The sequence below is a fragment of the Crinia signifera genome, chromosome 8, assembly GCF_055691185.1.
Source record: "Crinia signifera chromosome 8, ASM5569118v1, whole genome shotgun sequence".
Lineage (NCBI taxonomy): Eukaryota > Metazoa > Chordata > Amphibia > Anura > Myobatrachidae > Crinia > Crinia signifera.
In genome coordinates this window covers 162,983,816-163,005,344 of record NC_139224.1, presented here as the reverse complement: position 1 = coordinate 163,005,344, position 21,529 = coordinate 162,983,816, and the positions used below count along the sequence as shown (strand labels likewise).

The 21,529-nt window shown below is 44.0% G+C and overlaps 1 protein-coding gene across 15 annotated transcripts in view; it reads left to right on the top strand.

Moving 5' to 3' along the window:
* Window positions 1-19,686, top strand: part of DAB1 (DAB adaptor protein 1) — a 587,491-nt gene extending 567,805 nt beyond the window's left edge. For 14 of the 15 annotated variants that reach the window (XM_083157603.1, XM_083157607.1, XM_083157598.1 and 11 more), the window contains 4 exons: window positions 7,604-8,149; window positions 10,247-10,374; window positions 11,566-11,661; window positions 18,686-19,686. In XM_083157603.1, the coding sequence (XP_083013729.1) occupies window positions 7,604-8,149; window positions 10,247-10,374; window positions 11,566-11,646 (755 nt within the window). In that variant the 3' untranslated portion in view covers window positions 11,647-11,661; window positions 18,686-19,686. The remainder of the gene's footprint in view (window positions 1-7,603; window positions 8,150-10,246; window positions 10,375-11,565; window positions 11,662-18,685) is intronic. The other variant, XM_083157604.1, reaches the window with a different exon arrangement.
* The last annotated feature ends 1,843 nt before the right edge of the window (window positions 19,687-21,529 follow it).

Genomic DNA, 21,529 nt, shown 5'->3' with positions numbered 1-21,529 from the left:
GGTACTTTATCTCTCTCCATTACATCTCTCTCTATTTGACAATGAGTGATATTATTGTTGTCACTTGTCACCACCGATAAATGCTGCTCCAGCCAATCAGTTCCGAACTGTCATTTTTCAAACACACGACAGGAGCTGATTGGCTGGTCACCACGTAACATTCGGAATGAGTGATAACAAGAATATCAGTCTGTTAAATATCCTAATCTCCCCCAAAATAGGGGGAGGAAGAGGTGTTATAATGTATTGCTGTCAGCGATATTATAGTGTAACGGGTAGAACAGAGTGCATTGTGGGAAGAAGGAGAGAATGTTACATATAGGACGGAGAAAGCCAGTTAATCCAATGATAAATGACACTGCCATATAGGACGTATGCTAGATGTAAGGGGCATTTAAAATTGTGAATATATATTATTGTGATGATGATATTTCTTCTATCACTGTATCCTCCGATGTGTTTGTAGCTATAATTAGAGCAGTGAAAGGAAACCTGACATATAGGACACAACAGTATATCGGCCCCCGGGGATGGGGGCCAGGAACATATTACCACAGAAAGCGGAAAATCTATGAATAACCTTTGAGTAAACGGTTTGGTATTGATCTTCCACCGGCGGCCAATGGGAATGATTCAATCATTTCATTTGTTTAAACAGGCCGGGTAACATTGTAACCTGAACCTACTAATCCCAGGTGTACAGGTGCTTTCATTCCAGAACTAAATCCCGCTGGGGATGTGATTTATGTATTTCACCATTTAATGAAACATTCTGTGGCTGCGTTGTACCTGGAAGATGAAGCCGGGCTGCGTGTGAGCGGTGTATACTGTGTAATGTATACAGCGTGCCCTGTGGTAGTAATTAAGGAAACATAATAGCAGATAGTGTGCAATCAGCTCTCCGTCCCCATTATGTGACAATCACACCGAGGGAAATGTACGATGCCGGAGTAATGACTCCCAGGCCCAGCCAAGGCCGATTGCGTTATATATAACACTCCTAGATCCACTGCACCACAACAGTTACAAAGCCACAGGAGTGGAATAGACTATAGCCTTCTGGCTGATCAGTTACCCTGATTATTGCCCATTTATTACATTACGCAAAAGAGGCTTCAGGGTGCAAATTGGAGGCAGGTAGCATCCGTGTACACAGAGGGGGTTATTTTGGGTGATTTGCAAATTTGCAGCCTTTGCGAATCCACCAAAGCCCGCCTTGCGAATGGAGGTACGCCGGCCCACCTTTCGCACAGCGCATAAGTTCATGCGGCTGGATGTTTCACATAAACAGCCATTCGCATGTCAATGGGAACCTCCCACATCTATCGATGGCCGCTGACCCCTAGTGGGCGAACAATGGTTGTCAGTGATATTCGGGCCTGCATGGGGTGGCCCTATACCAGGGGTGGGGAACCTTTTTGGGGCCAAGGGTAGTTTGTATTGGGGGAAAATGCCTCAAGGTCCATATATATTAAAAAAACACTTACAAATTGCCCTGCGGCAGCCGTCCTCCGCTCCGGCGGTAGCCATCCTACACTCCGGCAGTTTAAGAGTCGCCGGTCTGTGTGGTCCGGCAGCTGTGTGGGGAGTCAAGTACCGGGGAAATCTTGTGAGAGGTCCGTAGCTGTCGTGAGTTTTCCCTTGTACTTGACTCCCTGCACAGCCGCCGGGCGAGTGGGCGGGTCACACAGACCGGCTGCGGGGGCCGTATATGGCCCGCGGGCCGGAGGTTCCCTATCGCTGCCACCATCAGGGCAGGGGCCGAATTCGGTTCACGTGTGATCCAGAATTGGGCCCTTAATCTCAAGAGCCAAGAGTGACATGATATCACCTATTTAGGGTTTTATGATCCCTCCATGCCCCAGAGGAGCACATAACGACGGTGGCGCTGGTCCCGGCACTCACGCCAAGCTAGATACCCACTCAAAAATAGTCATTTTTATTCATCTTCGCCTTCTCTCCCAAAAAATCAGGGAGACCCCCAAATTAGGAATCATAACCTGAGGAATTGATCTCAGCCTTTACCTATTCATGTAACAAACATCTGAGCGGAGGGCGATAAGTTGCGATAAGACGTCTTCCCTGCAGCCCTGGTACCGACGTCACTGCCTGTATTTAAAATGCACATGGCGCAGCTCAGAGGGGGTGGGGGGGGGGGGGGGGGTATTGAGACGTTACTTCCCATCAGATTCCGTCTTGCTGCCTCACCCTGTCTGAATAATATAGAAAAATGGCCAGGCGTCCCAGCACTGTCTGCGGCTGCATCTGCAGACTGACTGATCGCCACACAGGAGCAAGAGCTGCTGTATTTCAATCACCAACACATGAAATAATTAGACAGGTTCTTTTAGTGTAAAGGATGCTTCTATTTATTTAATCCTAAGCATTGCCGCAGCAGCCGATCGTTTATTAAAAATTGAAGTCTATCAAGTCATTTTTTTCCCAAGCCTGGAGGAGATGTTTGGCAACGCAGAGCCACACTGACACCTAGTGGTCACAGTTATTATCTGTCTCCTAAGACACAGGGCTCTTAAGCTGGCCATACATTACAATGATATCGGGCTTGAATGCACGATTTCGACGGGTCACACAATCGATTGTGTGCACATCGCGAGGTATATCAGTGCGATCTCGCCGGCGAGTTTATCGGGCCTTCCCATGGCGTACAAGCGTGTGAGTCTGACTGTGCCAGGGCTTGGACAGAGCAGTTGCAATATCACTTGGTGCATCAAATCTCAGATGGTTGGAGATCTTGTAAAATGCAGGGGGGTTCTTTCTGCAATAAAAGTCGTAGTGCCCCCAACCGCAGCATTGGGGGTGGGAAATAGGTCACTGGCTGCTGCTATGGAGAAAAATCTGAGGGGTATGGCTTATTAGGGCAGCAGTGTCGATGTCAACAGTCAAAAGGTCGACGCATGGTCAAAAAGGCCCACATGAAAAAGGTTGATGTAGTACAAGGGCAACGTGAGTTTTTCTAATTTTTTGTGACTGCCATGTCCCCTCGCATGGCTCGCTGCGCTCAGCACACTATTATATCCCCCCTCTATCTATAAGTGTGAGACAAGTCCTTTTTTTAATCATAAAAATAATGGAGGGTTTTTTACGTCTACATTTTTCATGTCGACATTTTGCTTGTGCTGAACTTTTGACAATTCATGTTTTGACCTTTTGACTGTTGACCTAGACACTGTTGCCTAATGACGGCTTCCTTAATCTCACTCAAATGGTCTGCCCTAACCATTGGTTGCGATGGTGACTGATGTTTTCAGCATAGTTGCCTACTTTTGAAAACTAGTTTCAGGGAGATTATAGTTGGAAGTATAATTTTGCACAGCGCCCCATTGACGGGGCGTGTCATGCTCCACCCAAAGGGCGTGTTTAGTTCCATATATGGACAGATAGTAAAAAGAAATTGTGAAAGTGGCACCTAGAAGCGTGGGTGTGTACTTCTACATCTAAGAGGAATCTAGCCCCCACAGTTAGTAAGAGATACTATACTTGGTAAAGTGCTGGGAAATGGTGCTGATTATTCAATGTATCTGTATCTGTCTCTCATTCCTTTTTACCCCAAAAATGTAACAGTGTAATGTGGGCTAGGGGAAATGAGGGAGATTGCTAGACTAATGAGGGAGAGAGGGAGATTGCTGCTAGGTCAGGGAGTCTCCTGCAGAATGCAGGAGGGGAGGTAACTATGATGTAAGAGTGTAATGTGGGCTAGGTGACATGAGGGAGATTGCTAGACTAATGAGGGAGAGAGGGAGATTGCTGCTAGGTCAGGGAGTCTCCTGCAGAATGCAGGAGGGGAGGTAACTATGGTGTAACAGTGTAATGTGGGCTAGGGGAAATGAGGGAGATTGCTAGACTAATGAGGGAGAGAGGGAGATTGCTGCTATGTCAGGGAGTCTCCTGCAGAATGCAGTAGGGGAGGTAACTATGATGTAACAGTGTAATGTGGGCTAGGTGACATGAGGGAGATTGCTAGACTAATGAGGGAGAGAGGGAGATTGCTGCTATGTCAGGGAGTCTCCTGCAGAATGCAGGAGGGGAGGTAACTATGATGTAACAGTGTAATGTGGGCTAGGTGACATGAGGGAGATTGCTAGACTAATGAGGGAGAGAGGGAGATTGCTGCTATGTCAGGGAGTCTCCTGCAGAATGCAGGAGGGGAGGTAACTATGGTGTCAGTCACCTAGGCCCTGCCCCAAAATGCTATAATTCCTGGGTCATTAGAATGGGGGTGGAGTGACGCAATTCCCCATAAAATTTCTCATCCGGCCTGATTTACTAGGAAGCGGGCAGCATATCCGGCCACTCTCCCGTGGGTGCGGAGGACTGCTAAAACAAAAAATCGGTATAAAATGTATGTATAATTGGGTTTGGATCATTGGGTCGACCTAAAGATGGTCGACAGTCATTAGGTTGACACCATTGGGTCGACATACTGGAAGGTCGACAGGTGTCTATGTCGACATGGCACAAGGTCGACAGGTATCTAGGTCGACATGGGACAAGGTCATCAGGTGTCTAGGTCGACACATGGGTTAGGTCGACATGGGATAGATCGACAATCAAAAGGTCAACATGGGGTTTTCACTGTTTTTTTACCCAAATGTCGGCACAGTCGACATGGACACAGTTTTAAGTGCACCGCGTCCCCTCGCATGGCTCTCTGCGCTCGGCGCACTATTTTATTCTCCCACCACACCCTAGTGGATGGTAGGGCATGAAGTACCTCCTGCCGGCACATGTCGGCTCGAAAAAACTGAGAATTCAAAAAACATTTTGACTGTCGACCTAACTATCTAACCCATGTCGACTCAACGCATGTGTTGACCTAGACACCTGTCAACCTTCCAGTATGTCGACCCAATGGTGTCGACCATCTTTAGTTCGACCCGTCGACCTTATCCCGTATAATTTGTATCTTAGTTTCCTTATATAAAATCTAAATTTAGGCTACAGTGTCATCCAGGGAAAACAAATTGTGGCTTATCATGTGTGGTTGAACTACAAGTTTCAGAATGCCCTGTTGGCCACTGCCTTACTTGCAGAAAGCTCTTTCTGTCCCTTTGTCGCGGCTTCGGTGCACTTTGACTTTTTCACATTTGATTTAACACAAAACTCAATTGAAACAACATAAATTTATTTCTGCACCAACCTGTTACGTTTCGGAGAGAATTTCAGGTTTATCTGATAATGGGACCAGGAAATTGCTGCACATTTTGCTGACAGGCCCAGATCACTGCAGGCAGAAGACCCCAGGCTCCACTAGGTATTATATATGCATAGCTTTCCCGGGGAGAACATTAACACAAGATAGATGGTATCACAGAGGTGACCGTTTCAGATTAACCCTTCATTTGTTGGATTATCCATGAAGGCGCCCTACAGATTAACCCCGTGACTCCCTTTGTATTTCTCACGGGAAGAAAAGGCTTAAAGTCAAGATTTACAAGACACGATCCATTCTTACCGCACTGATGAAGAGAGGACTGGGTTTCATTTTAATAAACGGGGGGCAGGGTGCAGGGACCCTGATAGTCATTCTTCAGGAAATTGAAACGTGACCGCTAATGGGTTCTTAGCAGGTGGCCCATTGCGAGACCGAATTATACGCCTATGGTTGGGGGAGACTGTTACCTTTTAGGTAAAGTTGTCAATACCGAATCGCTGTACAGCGGCACCTGATAGGTCAGATGATTACTCTGCACTGGTGGTGCTTCATTGGTCGGATCTGAAGACTTTCTCCTGATCAGTGGCGTCGAGAGAGGGGGGCGGGAACTTTTTACCTGAGCCCGGGTCTTTTGTATTTAATTTTTTTTATACAGGAACATGGCCATGCACTTCCCTCACATTGGCCACGCCCTTTAAAAAAAATGGGGACCGGCAGCGCAGTCGGCTCACCTGGTCCTGATGCGCAAATGTCGGACAATTACCTACTGCGGACATTAAGGGGCTAATTTACTAAAGCTTCAAAAAATGAAAAGAGGTGATGTTGATTCCTAGAAAATGATAGGTAGAATCTGATCTGGGCAACATCACCTCTTTTTTTCAAGAAGTTTTAGTAAATTTACCTCTAAATTTGGCATACACTATACAATTATCTGGCAGACCATCTGTTTAATCTGACTGGTTGGAATAAAAATCTGGTATGGGAGCAAATGACAATTAACCATTTGTCCCCGAACCAGTGGAAAATGGACCAAAACTGGCGGAATTGGATTATTGAGTGGGCGTAAGAATTTGTTTTTGGGTCAGCGTATTAACCCAAAAATTGTACACTCCTTTAAATGCATTTTAAATGGGTGTATCTATCACATCTGTAGTGGTAACAGTTACTAAGGGTCAGTTCACCTTGAGTTTCGATTTGCTCAAATACGACAACTTCCGGCGGCAACATACAGGGGTCCGCCCGAGAACACTGTAAAAAAAAAAAAAAAAATTGTGCTGGGTGCGTGATTTATCCTCCTCGCAGTATTCCCACACACAGAGGCTGCCGCTGCAGCTGTCTCTCTCCTCACCTCAGCACACGGCAGTGAGCAGTGTCTGCTGAGCTGGGGAGAGAGGCTGTGCTGCGGCAGCAGCCTGTAATCTCTCTCCCCACTGCCCAGCTCCCTGCAAGGAGGGAGGGTCAAGCGGGACCCGGGACCCCCCAGCAGACCCAGGCCTGGGTAAAAAGTACCCCCCTCTCAACACCACTGGGTACAAATTGGCAATCAAAAATAGACAGCCCACAGTACATAGAGGCAGGGGATCACCAAAAACGTCTGTTTCTCTCAAAATGCATCTTTAAGCTGATCAAAAGTATCCGCCATGTTTTTACTTTGCACCTTCGCTCACACACATACTGTACAATGCAGACACTTAGGGGTTATATTTGTGTACAGAAGAGCAGCTTTTTTAGAATTGGCGATGTTGCCCGTAGCAACCTATCATATACTCATCATTTATCTAGCATGGGCAACCTGTGGCTCTCCAGCTGTTGTGAAACTACACATCCCAGGATGCATTGCCACAGTTTTAGCATTCCTTAATAGCAAAACTGTGGCAAGGCATGCTGGGACTTGTAGTTTCCCAACAGCTGGAGAGCCACAGGTTGACCAGGCCTGATCTAGCACCTTATTAGCAAGAATCTGATTTGCTTTCTCAGTGCTAGAAAATTGAATGTCTCATCATATTAGTTCAGTGGGTGTTGAAGCTATTTGCATTATGGGCCTTATTCTAGTTCACTCTTTCTGACAAAATCCTTCTTAGATGGACAAAACCATGTGCACTGCAGGTGGGGTAGATGTTACTCATGCAGAGAGATTAAGATTTGGGCGGGGTTTTACTTCAAAGTGAGATCTATATTGCAGTGTAAAAATAAAGCAGCCAGTATTTACCCTGCACAGAAACAAAATAACTCACCCAAATCTAATTCTCTCTGCACATTTTACATCTGCCCCACCTGCAGTGCACATGGTTTTGTCCATCAAAGAAGGCATTTGCCTGAAGGAGTGAACCAGTATAACCCCCTAAGTCTGTCCTGATTGTGGTATCACCGAACTAAATCGCAACTTCTCTATTTCTCATTTGCTTTTAATTTGTTTTCTTTCTTTTGAAGGTTATGTTGCTATGGGAGCTGTCCAGCCTTCGTTCTGGGGACAACAACCATTAATACCACCACAGATGGTCCTGGGTGGCCAGCCTCCAGTTGCTCAGGTTATCCAGGGAAGCCAAACGATAACATGGGCCCAGCCGGGCCTTTACCCTACCACTCAGCAACAGCCATGGCCCACCCTCCCTGGCCAGTTCCCACCTACTGCCTTCATGCCAACACAAACTGTATTGCCTTTTCAAGCAGCCATGTTTCAAGGTACCACCGCTCCTGTAGCCGCTGTCCCACCAACCAGTGACTCCATGCGCTCAAGCCCGCTCCGGCCGGACCAGAACATTACAATAGAGATGTTTAAGGATTTTCAGATGGTAAATCCCCCTCCTGTGCCATCACGACACCCAGACCAGCCTTCCCTCTCATGTACCTCAGATGCCTTCTCAAGCTATTTTGACAAAGTTGGGTTGGCGCAGGATACAGACGACTGTGACGACTTCGACATCTCACAATTAAATTTGACGCCTATGACTTCCACTTCTCCATCTACTAATTCACGTAAGTACTATGTAGAGGAGAAAGGAAGTCGTGGTCGCCGGTACATAATGTACTGTATCGGCCATAAGAACCTTGTGAAAATGATTGTTGAAATCTGATTGGTTGCACTGTTATCTGTACTCACTGTTACATGCACTCAGGTGCCATTATGCGCTACCCATATGCAATTATGGGGGTTATTCTAGTCCATTCTTTCTGACAAAATCCTTCTTAGATGGACAAAACCATGTGCACTGCAGGTGGGGCAGATGTAACTTGTGCAGAGAGAATTAGATTTGGGTGGGGTTTTTCTTCAAAGTGAGATCTATATTGAAGTGTAAAATCATGCAGTCAGTATTTTCCCTGCACAGAAACAAAATAACTCACCCAAATCTAATTCTCTCTGCACATGTTACATCTGCCCCCCTGCAGTGCACACAGAAAGAATGAACTAGAATAAACCCCTATATTCTGTGGTGTTCCTGTTAAGTAAACAGCAGTTTACTTATCCCATTGGTTAATGACTATTAAGAATTAATGACAATTAAGGGGCTGGTGCAGAGTTTTTTTTTTTTAAATTATTTTATGTATTATCAGTTGTTTATATATAGAACAGACATATTACATTGCCCCATCTCTGAGAATATTTGGTTATTGGCATCAGCCTGTCCCCCAGCAGAGTACAATCTGTTGTCCCTACCACATGGACACACTGGCATTTCTTTATTAATTTTTTATTTGTTTTGTCAGAAGCCAATTAACTTAGTAGTATTTGGAGTGTGGGAGAAAACCCACGTAAACAGGGAGAACATACAAACTCCCCCACTTACACTCATGACCTCATACCATTATAATCAGTGGAAGCTGCTCGATCTTGATATCTACCCACTGTCCACCTAAACACTCTCAATCCTTTATACCTTAACCCTTAGAACTAATATGGTCTATTTTCCTGTAGGACCCAATTATCATTTTCGGATGATCAGGTTACTGTGTTAATAATAATAATAATAATAGTAATAATATTAATAATTTTATATAGCACTCTCTCTCTAGGACTCAAGGCGCTTAATAGATAAAATAAATGTAATACAGTACAGGAACAATGAAGTACGGAAAAGCTTTTCATGAACTATACTTTAAGGAATTACGGAAATGCTGGAGTAAACAGGAAAGTCTTGAGTCTAGAGTGGGGGGTCTCTTAAACTGTGCGGGAAAATAAGTTCCAGACAGTCAGAGCCGCATGCCTGAAAGCTCGACCCCAGATGAATTATGGGATATAGGTACTATTAAAAGTCCTTAATCTACAGATCGCAGTAATCGGGTGGGAATCAGAAGCTGCCTTAGATATCTTGGGCCTTGGTCCTGTAGGGCTTTGAAACTCAGTAAGTTCATCTTGAAAATGATTCGCCATTTTTGCCCCCGTCTCAACGTCTCCCTCTATCTGCAACCTTTCTCATACTGTATGTCCTGGGCACTGGCTGTAGAAATTCCCTATCCGCAGTTGAGACCTACATTACATTACCTGCTATGTCCTTTGTCATTAAATCGAACAATAATGATCATCGGCATTTGCGGCGTATGAAACTCAGGGCTGGCAACAAGGCAGGAACCCGCAACACTTGCATAATTACACAGGCCTTTAATAAAATACAATGTTCCGATATTTCTCCTGCGTCGGCGCCGCTCCGTGATAAATGCGTTGTTTCCCTATGACAAATGTTTCTCAACAGGTTCAGACAGCAAACAGGCTGCAGAGGAAAATTATTAGTTACAAACCACTGACTCCAAAAAGAATTTGATGGAGTCTGTTTAACTTCTGGCAGGGAAATCTGTAATATAGAATGAAATATGGGTTTCATAACAGTCTGTGTTCTTTTATCTATCCTCTAACAAATGATTCTTTTATCTCTACCTATGCATGTCCTCCAAAAACGCCGCTTCCTTCCCAATGTCATTTAAATTTGTGCGGTAAACAGGTTTTTTTATTTTTTATTATTTATTTCAATTTTTTTTTAACCTTCTTTTCTCTCGCTTTTATTGAAACTCTATGTTTACATTTAAGTCTTGAGTGTGTCTCCGCGTCTGCTAATTGTCTCCAATGTCATGTCTTCCCAGCGCCAACTCCAGCCCCCAGGCAGAGCTCCCCGTCAAAGTCTTCGGTGTCTCACACGAGCGATCCCAACGCGGACGATATCTTTGAAGAAGGTTTTGAAAGTCCCAGTAAAACTGTAGAACAAGATGCAGTAAGTCGCTCTTAAATATTCAAATACAAATCGGGCCCCCCAGACAATGCACAGTTATGGACAACGGTTATTTTTTCCCCCGGAAAAGAAGAGGTAGAAATAGAATTCTCCTTCTTCCGTTTGTTATGAGTTAGTTTGATGTCGGGAATACATTATTAGTTGTTACGGTGCTTTGTGGTAAAAGGTTGTGGCATTCACAGGGTCACTAAGTCGAAATGACGAGAGGCTTTGAGGAAAGACAGCTGATAATATTCACAATTATGGAGATTCATAGGCTTCTTGGAACTGGATTTGTGGGTGATCTGTTTCCAGACGTCCTATTAGTAAACTTTTGAAGGACTCTTTCACGGTCACAATTGGTTGAGTCCATACCGCCCAACTTTTGACACTTGTGCGGTGAAAAGGGGCATGGCCCATGAGAATGAGGGCGTTGTCTGGGATACTGTCAACTCCGGACGGGGGGGGGGGGCGGGACCTTCCCAAATAACTGTGACGGTCCCGCGAAGACCGGGACAGTTGGGAGGTATGATCTAGTCTGCCTAGAAACATTAAAATGTAGGGAGGCCATTGACCATCATTGTTTTCCATCATCGATGATCTGTGACCAATGGTAGCTACTTTTGCTATCGATGGGAAGAACCAGATGGTTTACGGCCATCGTAGCTTATTTTTAGCTCCGCCCCTCAACACCCACAAAGCCACATCCTAGATTCTGATTGGCCCACAATTCACTGAACATTAAAGTAGGGGGTGACCATCGGTGGGTGAAACCATTGTTGTTTCCCTTATAAATGGTTTTACCCCATCAAGGTTAGGATACTATCCATGCTAACTATCGATGGATAATAGATGAATTAAGCCATTCTGCATTTGTGGGCTCCATGCTAAAGCAGCCAGTATTTACCCTGCATGTATGAAATAGAAATGCATTTGATACAAAGTTACTTCTTTTTATTTGTTTGCGTTGCTCCTCCCACTCAGAATCACCCGCTTGATAATCACTGCAGCCTATGGGAACGATGTCTGAGTATAATTGTGGCGTTAGATCATGAAATCTAGGTGCCAGCGTATGTAAATGTCAGGGATATGCCGCCTGCCCTCTCTCTCTCTGTGATCCACTTTTAATGCTTCTGTTTCTTTTTCTACTAAACTGAACTCTGCTTCCTTTGTCTTTGTGTTCTTGTGTTCTAGCCTGATGCACCTCAGGCATCAGCCTGCACTGACCTAGGCGAGCCCAGTGGCGAATCTATAAGTCCACAGGCCGGTAGCTAGATAGCGCCGATTCGGGTAGGTACCTTTCTTTCCTGTGCTATTGTTGCTGTTGTGCTTGTTATAGTGTTGCACGCATCCTTTGCTTATCCCATGGCTTCCTGCGCCAGTGTCTGTCTCTCATTCTCTGTACCGCATCTGCCATTTCTATACCACATCTGCCGTCTACATGATCTAATGGAAAAACCTGGGCATTACTATTCTGTACAGTGCTACAGATATAGCACATTCTGACAATACGTAGACTTATAAGGTGTTTTTAAAACTTTCACACAACTTTAATCTATTGGCCTGCCCGGGACTCGTTACTACGTTCACTAAAGACATTGCTGATTCTGCTTTTTTTATTGTCTGATAATATGTTCTGGGTACTTGTGTAGTTTCACGGCGCCAGCATGGCACCGTGCTACTTCCGGGTGTACGCTCGCCACGAAATATGTCCAAAAAAGTAACTTAACTCCATGCCAAAATGGATAGTTCATACTTCCACTATCCATGTTGGCATGGAGTTGATTTTAAATAGCGTGGCAAGCGTAGCGAGCCACCGAGCCCGCAGCGTGGGAGAGCGAAGCAAGCCCCGCAAGGGGACTCAGACGCACGGTGCCATGCTGGCGCCGTGTAACTACACAAGTACCACATTCTGTAAATCATATAGGCAGTTAATTAAATACTTTTTGATACAGTTGTAGCTAACATGCTGAGTAGAGCTGAGCTGTGTCATATACAAATTTTGCAGGATTTCAGGCTACACATCCTGATATGTGAGGTCACACAAATGTAGAATTGCAGGTACCCACGCATTATGTAGGGTCTTGCATTGTACATGCTCAGTATGTGAGTACAAGCATATGTGCAGTGGCAGAGATTTACAGTGTCTTATATAGCGCAGCAGATTCCATTACAGCATCTTATATAGCGCAGCAGATTCCATTACAGCGCCTTATATAACGCAGCAGATTCCGTTACAGTGTCTTATATAGCGCAGCAGGTTCCGTTACAGTTTCTTATATAGCGCAGCAGATTCCTTTACAGTGTCTTATATAGCGCAGCAGGTTCCGTTACAGTTTCTTATATAGCGCACCAGATTCCTTTACAGTGTCTTATATAGCGCAGCAGATTCCGTTACAGTTTCTTATATAGCGCAGCAGATTCCGTTACAGTGTCTTATATAGCGCAGCAGATTCCGTTACAGCGTCTTATATAGCGCAGCAGATTCTGTCACAGTGTCTTATATAGCGCAGCAGATTCCGTCACAGTGTCTTATATAGTGCAGCAGATTCCGTTACAGTGTCTTATATAGCGCAGCAGATTCCGTTACAGCGTCTTATATAGCGCAGCAGATTCCGTCACAGTGTCTTATATAGGGCAGCAGATTCCGTTACAGCGTCTTATATAGCGCAGCAGATTCCTTTACAGTGTCTTATATAGCGCAGCAGATTCCGTTACAGTTTCTTATATAGCGCAGCAGATTCCGTTACAGTGTCTTATATAGCGCAGCAGATTCCGTTACAGCGTCTTATATAGCGCAGCAGATTCCGTCACAGTGTCTTATATAGGGCAGCAGATTCCGTTACAGCGTCTTATATAGCGCAGCAGATTCCGTTGCGCTTTACAACTGTAGATAGTGATAGAACAAACTGGGTAACAACAGACAGACTTGGAGGTAGGAGGGCCCCGCTGCAAGCTTGCAATCTATAGGGATATAGGAGGGAAACACAAGGACAGGCACCAGTAATAACATAGCTTGTAGGACCAGAAGGGAAGCTATATAATACATAAGTGCCTCAGAGGGTTATGCGTGCGGTATATAAATATAATAGGCTTGCCTGAAGAGGTGAGTTTTCAGGGAACGCTTGAAAGTTTGGAGGCTAGCGGAGAGTCTTATTGTGCATGGAAGGGCATTCCATAGGATGGGAGCAGCCCGATGAAAGTCCTGTAATAGTGAATGGGAGCTAGTGATCCGTGCAGAAGAGAGACGCAGATCTTGTGTAGAGCGTAGTGAGCGAGATGGGAGATATTTTGTGATAAGTGCAGAGATATATGCTGGTGCAGTATGGTTAATAGCTTAATATGGGAGTAGAAGTATTTTATATTGAATACAGTACAATACAGGCAACCAATGGAGGGACTGGCAGAGCGGATCAGCAGACAATGAGCATCTTGCTAGGAAGATCAGCCTAGCAGCAGCATTTTGAATGGATTGCAGTGGGGAGAGTCTGTTCTTGGGCAGACCAGTTAGTAGACTATTGCAATAATCAATGCGGGATATAATGAGTGCATGGATAAGAGATTTAGTAGTGTCTTGTGTGAGATACGGTTGTACTTTGGATATGTTTTTTAGAAGCATGTAACATGATTTGGTGAAAGATTGAATGTGGGGAACAAAGGACAGTTCAGAGTAGAGGATGACCCCAAGGCAACAAGCTTGTAGGGTAGGGTAGATTGTCGAGATCCACGCATTTTGCAGGATTTCAGACTGCACATGCCGATATGTGATTTCGCACATGCACAATTCCATCCACGCATTTTGCACACAAAAAATGACCAGAGATCTATAATGGACGTGGGAGGGGGCATTCTCAATTGGTGCTGAGGAAATGATGCACATACCCACTTATTAGGCAGATATGCATACAGTACCTACTACATAGGCTTAGGTGAAAAGCACAGAAGGAGTAAAAAAGGAAATGTATTAAATGACCGTACTTAGGACAATGTGCATAAACTCTGAAAGAACTGAGCTTCATTGTACTGACTGCGTGACTCAGAAAATAAGACTTAATATGAATAAAAAGCAAATGTTTGCATTGATAGAGATCACTTGTTCTAATTCATTTAAACAATCTCAGGAAATGCTGTTTGAGAGGGGAAAAAAATAATTAGTAAAACTGTTGTTGTGCCGTATGCCGATATTTTGCGCATCTCACGCAGAGATTTTGGCACTCAATGGGTTATACACAGATATAAAGACGCACATGTCTTAACCAGCTGAACTTGCAGTACACGTAAAGACTGAGGGGGGTATTTAATCTCATCCAAATTTTTGGGCAGGTGAAAAATCGTCACTTTTCACCAGTTTTTAGGTCGAATTTGACTCGCCCTACTCAATCCACGTGCCAATTTTCCAGCATCGGCGAAAACCACGAAAATTGTCGAAATTGACGTGAATTTGCGGACGTTTACTTTTCACCCGTTTTTGTGCCCGTTTTCACTCATACTGATACGCTCTCCCCCCCCCCCCCCCCCCCCAAAAAAAAAAAGTGCCCATGTGCGTAAATATACAAAAAAATTAGCCCGTTTTTGAATATTGATATGCAAATCTTTCTTTTCCACCTGGCGAACGATTCGGCCGAGATTGAATATCCTCTTAGGGGAAATTTTCTAATGATGTGATGTTGCCCCTAGCAACCAATCAGATAGAAATAGAAAATAATAGATAGGATCTGCTTCGTTGCTATGGACAACATCTTATCTTCAGCAGATCTCCCACCTTAGTATATTTACCCCCTAAATGAACTGTGAAAGACAGCCGGGTCCCCAGTAAGGAGCTCAGTGCTGTTCTCCTATCGTGTATTTAACCCCAGGTACTTCAGCCGTATAAACATGCTTCAGTTTGTTCTATGTGCTTTAGATATTATCAAAGTGTGAGTAATATTATATTTAATACATAATTCAGCGGCTTCTCTCCATAAACAACAGCCTGTGAAATTGCTCTTTAAAAATGGATGACAGCGCAGGTCATTTAGGAGCTACAAATCTCCAATGATCCCGTGCCCATCGCCCACTGCAAGTCAGCATCTTACCCCAGCGCAAAGCATCATGCACCCAGTCTGTTCAGTGATGGACAGGCACAAATATTGCTCAGGTTGGAACAAAACAGGACACAGGGTAGCAGCAGACTGTCAGCAAGTGATAGACTGCTGTCATCTGGCGGACGGGGAGGGGGGTGCTGACAGCCTCCAATTGCCATGGTAGAGGTCCATGCTTCAGGTGTGGCCAGCAGAGAGGGGGTGTGGTCTGGGCCTCTTTATATAAATATATTCTATTCATGATACAACGCATCTGGAAAGTATTCACAGCGCTTCACTTTTGTTATGTTACAGCCTTATTCTAAAATAGGATAAATTCATTTTCCCCCGCAAAATTCTATGCCCAATACCCCATAATGACAATATGAAAAAAAAGTTGTGGGGACATTTTTTGCAAATTTATTAAAAATAAAAAACGAAGAAATCACATGTACATAAGTACTCACAGCCTTTGCCATGAAGATCAAAATTGAGCTCATGTGCAGCCTGTTCCCACTGATCAATCCTTGAGATGTTCCTATAGATTATTTGCAGTCCACCTGTGGTAAATTTGGGTGATTGGACATGATTTGGAAAGGCACACACCTGGGTTCCACACTTGAGATGTCAGAGCACAAACCAAGCATGAAGTCAAAGGAATTGTCTGTAGAACGCTGAGACAGGATCGTCTTGAGGCACAAATCTGGGGAAGGGTACAGAAAAATATCTGCTGCTTTGAAGGTCCCAATGAGCACAGTTGCCTCCATCATCTGTGAATGGAAGAAGGTCGGAACCACCAGGACTCTTCCCAGAGCTGGTTGACCTTCTAAACTGAGCAATGGGGGGAGAAGGGCCCTCGTCAGTGAGGTGACTACAGCATTCCTCTGTGGAGAGAGGAGAAGCTTCCAGAAGGACAACCATCTCTGCAGCAATCCACCAATCAGGCCTGTATGGCAGAGTGGCAGATTTCTTTTACCGGCAGGAACTGGGAGACTAGTCAGGATAGAGGGAAAGATGGATGCAGCAATGTACAGAGACATCCTGAAAACCTGCTCCAGAGCTCTCTAATGGCCTCAGACTGGGGCGAGGGGTCATATTTCAGCAGGACAACGATCCTAAGCACACAGCCAAGATATCACGGACTGTCTTCAGGACAACTCTGTGAATGTCCCCGAGTGGTTCAGCCAGAGTCCAGACTTGAATCCGATTGACCATCTCTGGAGAGATCTGATAATGGCTGTGTACCGACGCTTCCCATCCAACCTGACGGAGCTGGGAAGTGCTGCAAAGAGGAATGGGTGAAACTGCCCAAAGATGGGTGTGCCAAGCTTGTGGCATCATATTCTAAAATACTTGGGGCTGTAATTGGTACCAATTGGCATCAACAAAGTATTGAGCAATAGGCTGTGAATACTTATGTACATGTGATTTATTAGTTTTTTTTTTATTTATATATATATATATATATATATATATATATATATATATATATATATATATATATATATATATATATATATATATATATATATATATATATATATATATATATATATATATATATATATATATGTTAGCAAAAATCTCCCAAAAACTTTTTTCACGTTGTCTTTATGGGGTATTGTGTGTAGAATTTAGCGGGAAAAAATACATTTATTCCATTTTGAAAAAAGGCTGTAACAGAACAAGATGTGAATAAAGTGAAGCGCTGTGAATACTTTCCGGGTGCACTGCTATTTACCATATTAATGCAATGTAGAAAATGCACCTTTGTCCTGTGCAGTATAATGCATTTAACACATGTATAATTCAAGTGCACAGTGTGGAACCTGATCACTGGAGAAGTAGGTGGGCCCTTAGGCACTGGGGCCCAATGGGGGTTTCTCCTGTACCCCTGAGGACCAGTCTACCCTGGTAGCACCTTAGGAAATGCTTCCAATTTGGGAACTTGCGCTAGTGTATTGGTGGACGCGATCATCCTCCTTGTGTGTGTTAGTCACATTAATACGACTAACACGCACAAGGATGCTGATGCTGATTAATGTGATCCATGACACTTGTACATCTGTGTGCGACTGAGTCTCTGGGCCTTATTCTAGTTCACTCTTTCTGACACTCCTTCTAAGATGGACAAAACCATGTGCACTGCAGGTGGGGCAGATGCTACTTGTGCAGATAGAATTAGATTTGGGTGGGGTTTTACTTCAAAGTGAGATCTATATTGCAGTGTAAAAATAAAGCAGCCAGTACTTACCAAGCACAGAAACAAAATAACTCACCCAAATCTAATTCTCTGTGCACCTGTTACATCTGCCCCCCTGCAGTGCACATGGTTTTGTCCATCTAAGAAGGATTTTGTCAGAAAGAGTGAACTAGAATTGCATCATTTTAGCCCTGCCCCCTCCTTGAAGATCCGTGAATTAGGCTATTTTACATCCTGGGGGCGGGGCTTAATGACGTCATGCTGAATGGCTGCTGAAAGTCTCCTCTCCTGGAGAAGCCCGGAGAGGAGAATCTAAAAGTCGTCAACCCTGCCCCTGCTTTATAATACTGGTAATGTGGGCATTGTAAGGTGGGGGGCTGGTCTACAGTTGCTCCCAGACCGCCTCCTCCCCGCCACCTGCTCGAAGAGAAAGCAGCCTGCTAGTAGTCAGATACGGTATTGGACAATACTAAAAATACTCTTAGATTGCAAATTTTGGTCAATGACTGCCGTTAACTAATTGAAAACTGTTTTCTCTTCATTTTTTTTAAACAGTAGGAGGACTGATAATTACGCTGATCATTCTGACACCGAATTACAGAACACGAGTATTATTCATTGTAGGATGGGAATAAATTACTTATTATACCATGTTATAAGCGTATTGAACCAATAAAATGCATATTATATCCATACAAACGTGAGAGACTGCCTTATACTGTGCATGCGCAAAATAACTTATATTACAACAATCAAACAACCTGGGCGAGATGTACTAAGACATGAAAAGTCATAAAATGGAGAGTGATAAGCCATCAACCAATCAGCTTCTACCTGTCATTTTGTAAACACAGCCTGTGACACGACAGGTAGGAGCTGATTGGCTGGTGGGTTATCACACTCTCTATTTTACCACTTTTCGAGTTTAGTACGTCTGGCCCTCTATAAGACAGTTCTGTTTGCTAAAGCTTCTTTTTGTAATTAGTACCTTAATTATCCACCGTATGGGTGCTGAGACGCCTCATTGTTCTTTGTTGTCTGCTGTCCACAGATGAGATCAGAAGATCCGATCTATGCTCAGATCAAAAGACCTAAGAAATAGCGCTAACGAGCTCGCAGTGCTCCAAGACTTGACCGAACGACCGGCTGGTTACACCGAACGGCAGCATTCTCTCTACTGTCCACCACAATGGGTTTCCCTGGTGAACCGTTGGAAATCGAATAACGGCGGAGGCAGCACAACGAGAGGGGGGAAAACACTCACAAGCTCTCTAATTAACATAATTAACCTTGAAAGCTTTGCAAAGAAAGTTCATTTTAGACTTGTACACGATCGCTATTTTTGATCATCGTTTTTTGTTTTTTTCTCCTTTTCTGAAGGACGAGACGTTTAATATTTTACTACGATTTCCACTTTTTTTTTTACATTTTCCCCTTTTTTATATATGAACAGGAAACTCCAGTTTACACTGTTTTCTCTGTGTCTGTGTTTTCGTAGAGACTTCTAAGGCGTCATCACGGAAAAGACATTTCTATATTTGTTTCCCAAACCCTTCGCCTTTTCCTTCAAAGGGGTGGGATGGGGTGACCCTTTCAGGGGCCTGGGTACTCTAGAAAATTCATTGATATTGTTTTTTTTTATTTTTGTTTTTATAACATTGCTTCTTCTGTGGCTTTTGCCAACGAGGGGGGGACGAACTATGGACGTTTCTGGATCTAGTGGGTCATAGACCAGATTCTAACACTGTATCGGATAACGGACAATACAATGACCATATTGTTAATAACGAGGAAACTTTGTCGCTAAAGATTGGGGAGGTATTTTTTCCTCCGTACTTACCGTGCTGCCGTACGGCTATGCAGACAAGTGTCATCTTCTACGCGTGCCATTTTTGAAAGACGTGTCATTTGCCCAATAACTCTGGAAGAATTCCAAATTTGAATTTGGATTAAAAAAAATAAATCAGACTTTGTCCTGGGACATAGAGGCATGAATTTGTTATATATATAAATATATATAAAAAAGAAAAAAAAATCTGTGATTAAAATTTACTCATCTCTGTCTCATTTTGTACATACAGGAGGTGGGGGGGGGGTATTATTATTTAATAATTGTGCAAATAGGAAAAGCTTTAAATAACTGAGATGAAAATTGACTTGATTTTTAAATACAATTTATTATGATTTTTTTTAATTTTAATATTTTTTTTATCACATTGTTATTACCATTTAGCAGATATAACTCATTTCTGTGTTATGATTGAGGTTGATATTTTTTTTCTTAAGAGCAATCAGGTTGTCTAATAAACCGAATAGGGATTCCAGTATTATTTTATCATATTAAGTAAATCGTAATGGACGTATTGATTCTCTCTGAAATACCACCATACAAGGGGAGAACTACCGGCATTGCAGGGGCCGTAGGGTCCAAAGGGAGAGGGGGCTGCAACTGATGCTGTACACAACACCTCGGTCAAAGATATTCCAATAAATACCGTATGTGGGATCTTTGCAGAACCCTTTCCCCCTGACCCCGCGCATTAGACTTGCTCCAACATAGTTTGTGCTGGTGGTGCCATTTTTCCTTTGATAACTTATGAACAATAGCTTATGCATAGAAAAACTGCTGCGTAACCTCAGGGTCTTTGTGATACAGATGGCCATCTGTGGGTTATCTATCGATGATTATACATCAATGGTACCATTGATAGATAGTCTCAATGGTGTAAAGCCGTACACAAGGGAACCATTGATGGTGTCACCCACCAATGGTCACCCCTACTTTAATGTTCTCTGAATTGTAGGCCAATCAGGGTCCAGGGGTGGAGCTATGCTCTGTGTCCCAAAACCAGAGAGCAGAAAAAAAAAAAATTCAACATCTCTGTATCATCAATGGTGGAAAACCATCTGGTATGCCCCCATCAATGGTAAAAGTTGTTACCATTGGTCATAGACTATTGATCTTCGGTGGTTGATGGCCATGCCTATGTTGCTATTTCATATGCCAATGCAGACTTTGAAGTGCAACCATTGACCCATGACCCCGTGTGTACCCATGATAGATAATGCTGCTGATGGTACCCATTATTATCTCAACCAAACAGGGATTAACCCAGAAAAGAATGGGCCACAGTAGGATGGATGGTGTGTCTAGGCCACCACCAAAAATTTTGCCACAGGGCACAGCAATGTGTGTTCTGCATCTGATTCCAGTTAGTTTTGGCAAATGGTCCTGGCGGTTTTAACACTTGACCTGTGAGGTTGGTCAGCGACCTTCTGTGGCTCACGCATCCTCTCATACATCTCTATGTACCTCCACCCCAATGATTCTCATGTCAAAGTGGAAATCTCTATCATACACGAAGATGTAACACTGTTTTAGGCATGGCCGGATCCAAGGAGTGGCATCAGGGGCAGTCATCCTGGGGCCCCCACACATTAGGGCCCCACACTGTCCCCCTCAATCATGCACGCCGCTGGTTTCAACCCTGTCTCCGATTTCCCCACTAAACACACAGCCACTGCCATCGCCAACCTCTGAGGTGGTGCTGAAGTCACTGTCTTGCGGGGTTTCACAGTCCCGCCATGTCACTCAGTCTCAGCTCCTTCCTCAGCAGCACCGGCAGTGTGTGACTGGCTGGCAGCGGTCTTTGAGCTGTGTGGCGATGGACCGCCTTACCGCTACCCCCCTGCGGCACAGGCAGCAGCTGCAGCATTCAGGAGCCTGGAGTCCCAACCTAGTTCCTAACTACTAAGGCTTTTTGTTAAAACAAACTTCTTTTATTATCAGTAATAAATATATACTATATAGTATACAAACATTCATAGCACTGTGTCTGGCTGCAGGTGAAGTGATAGTGTGCCGATGTATTGTGTTATTCTTTATATAATGCAA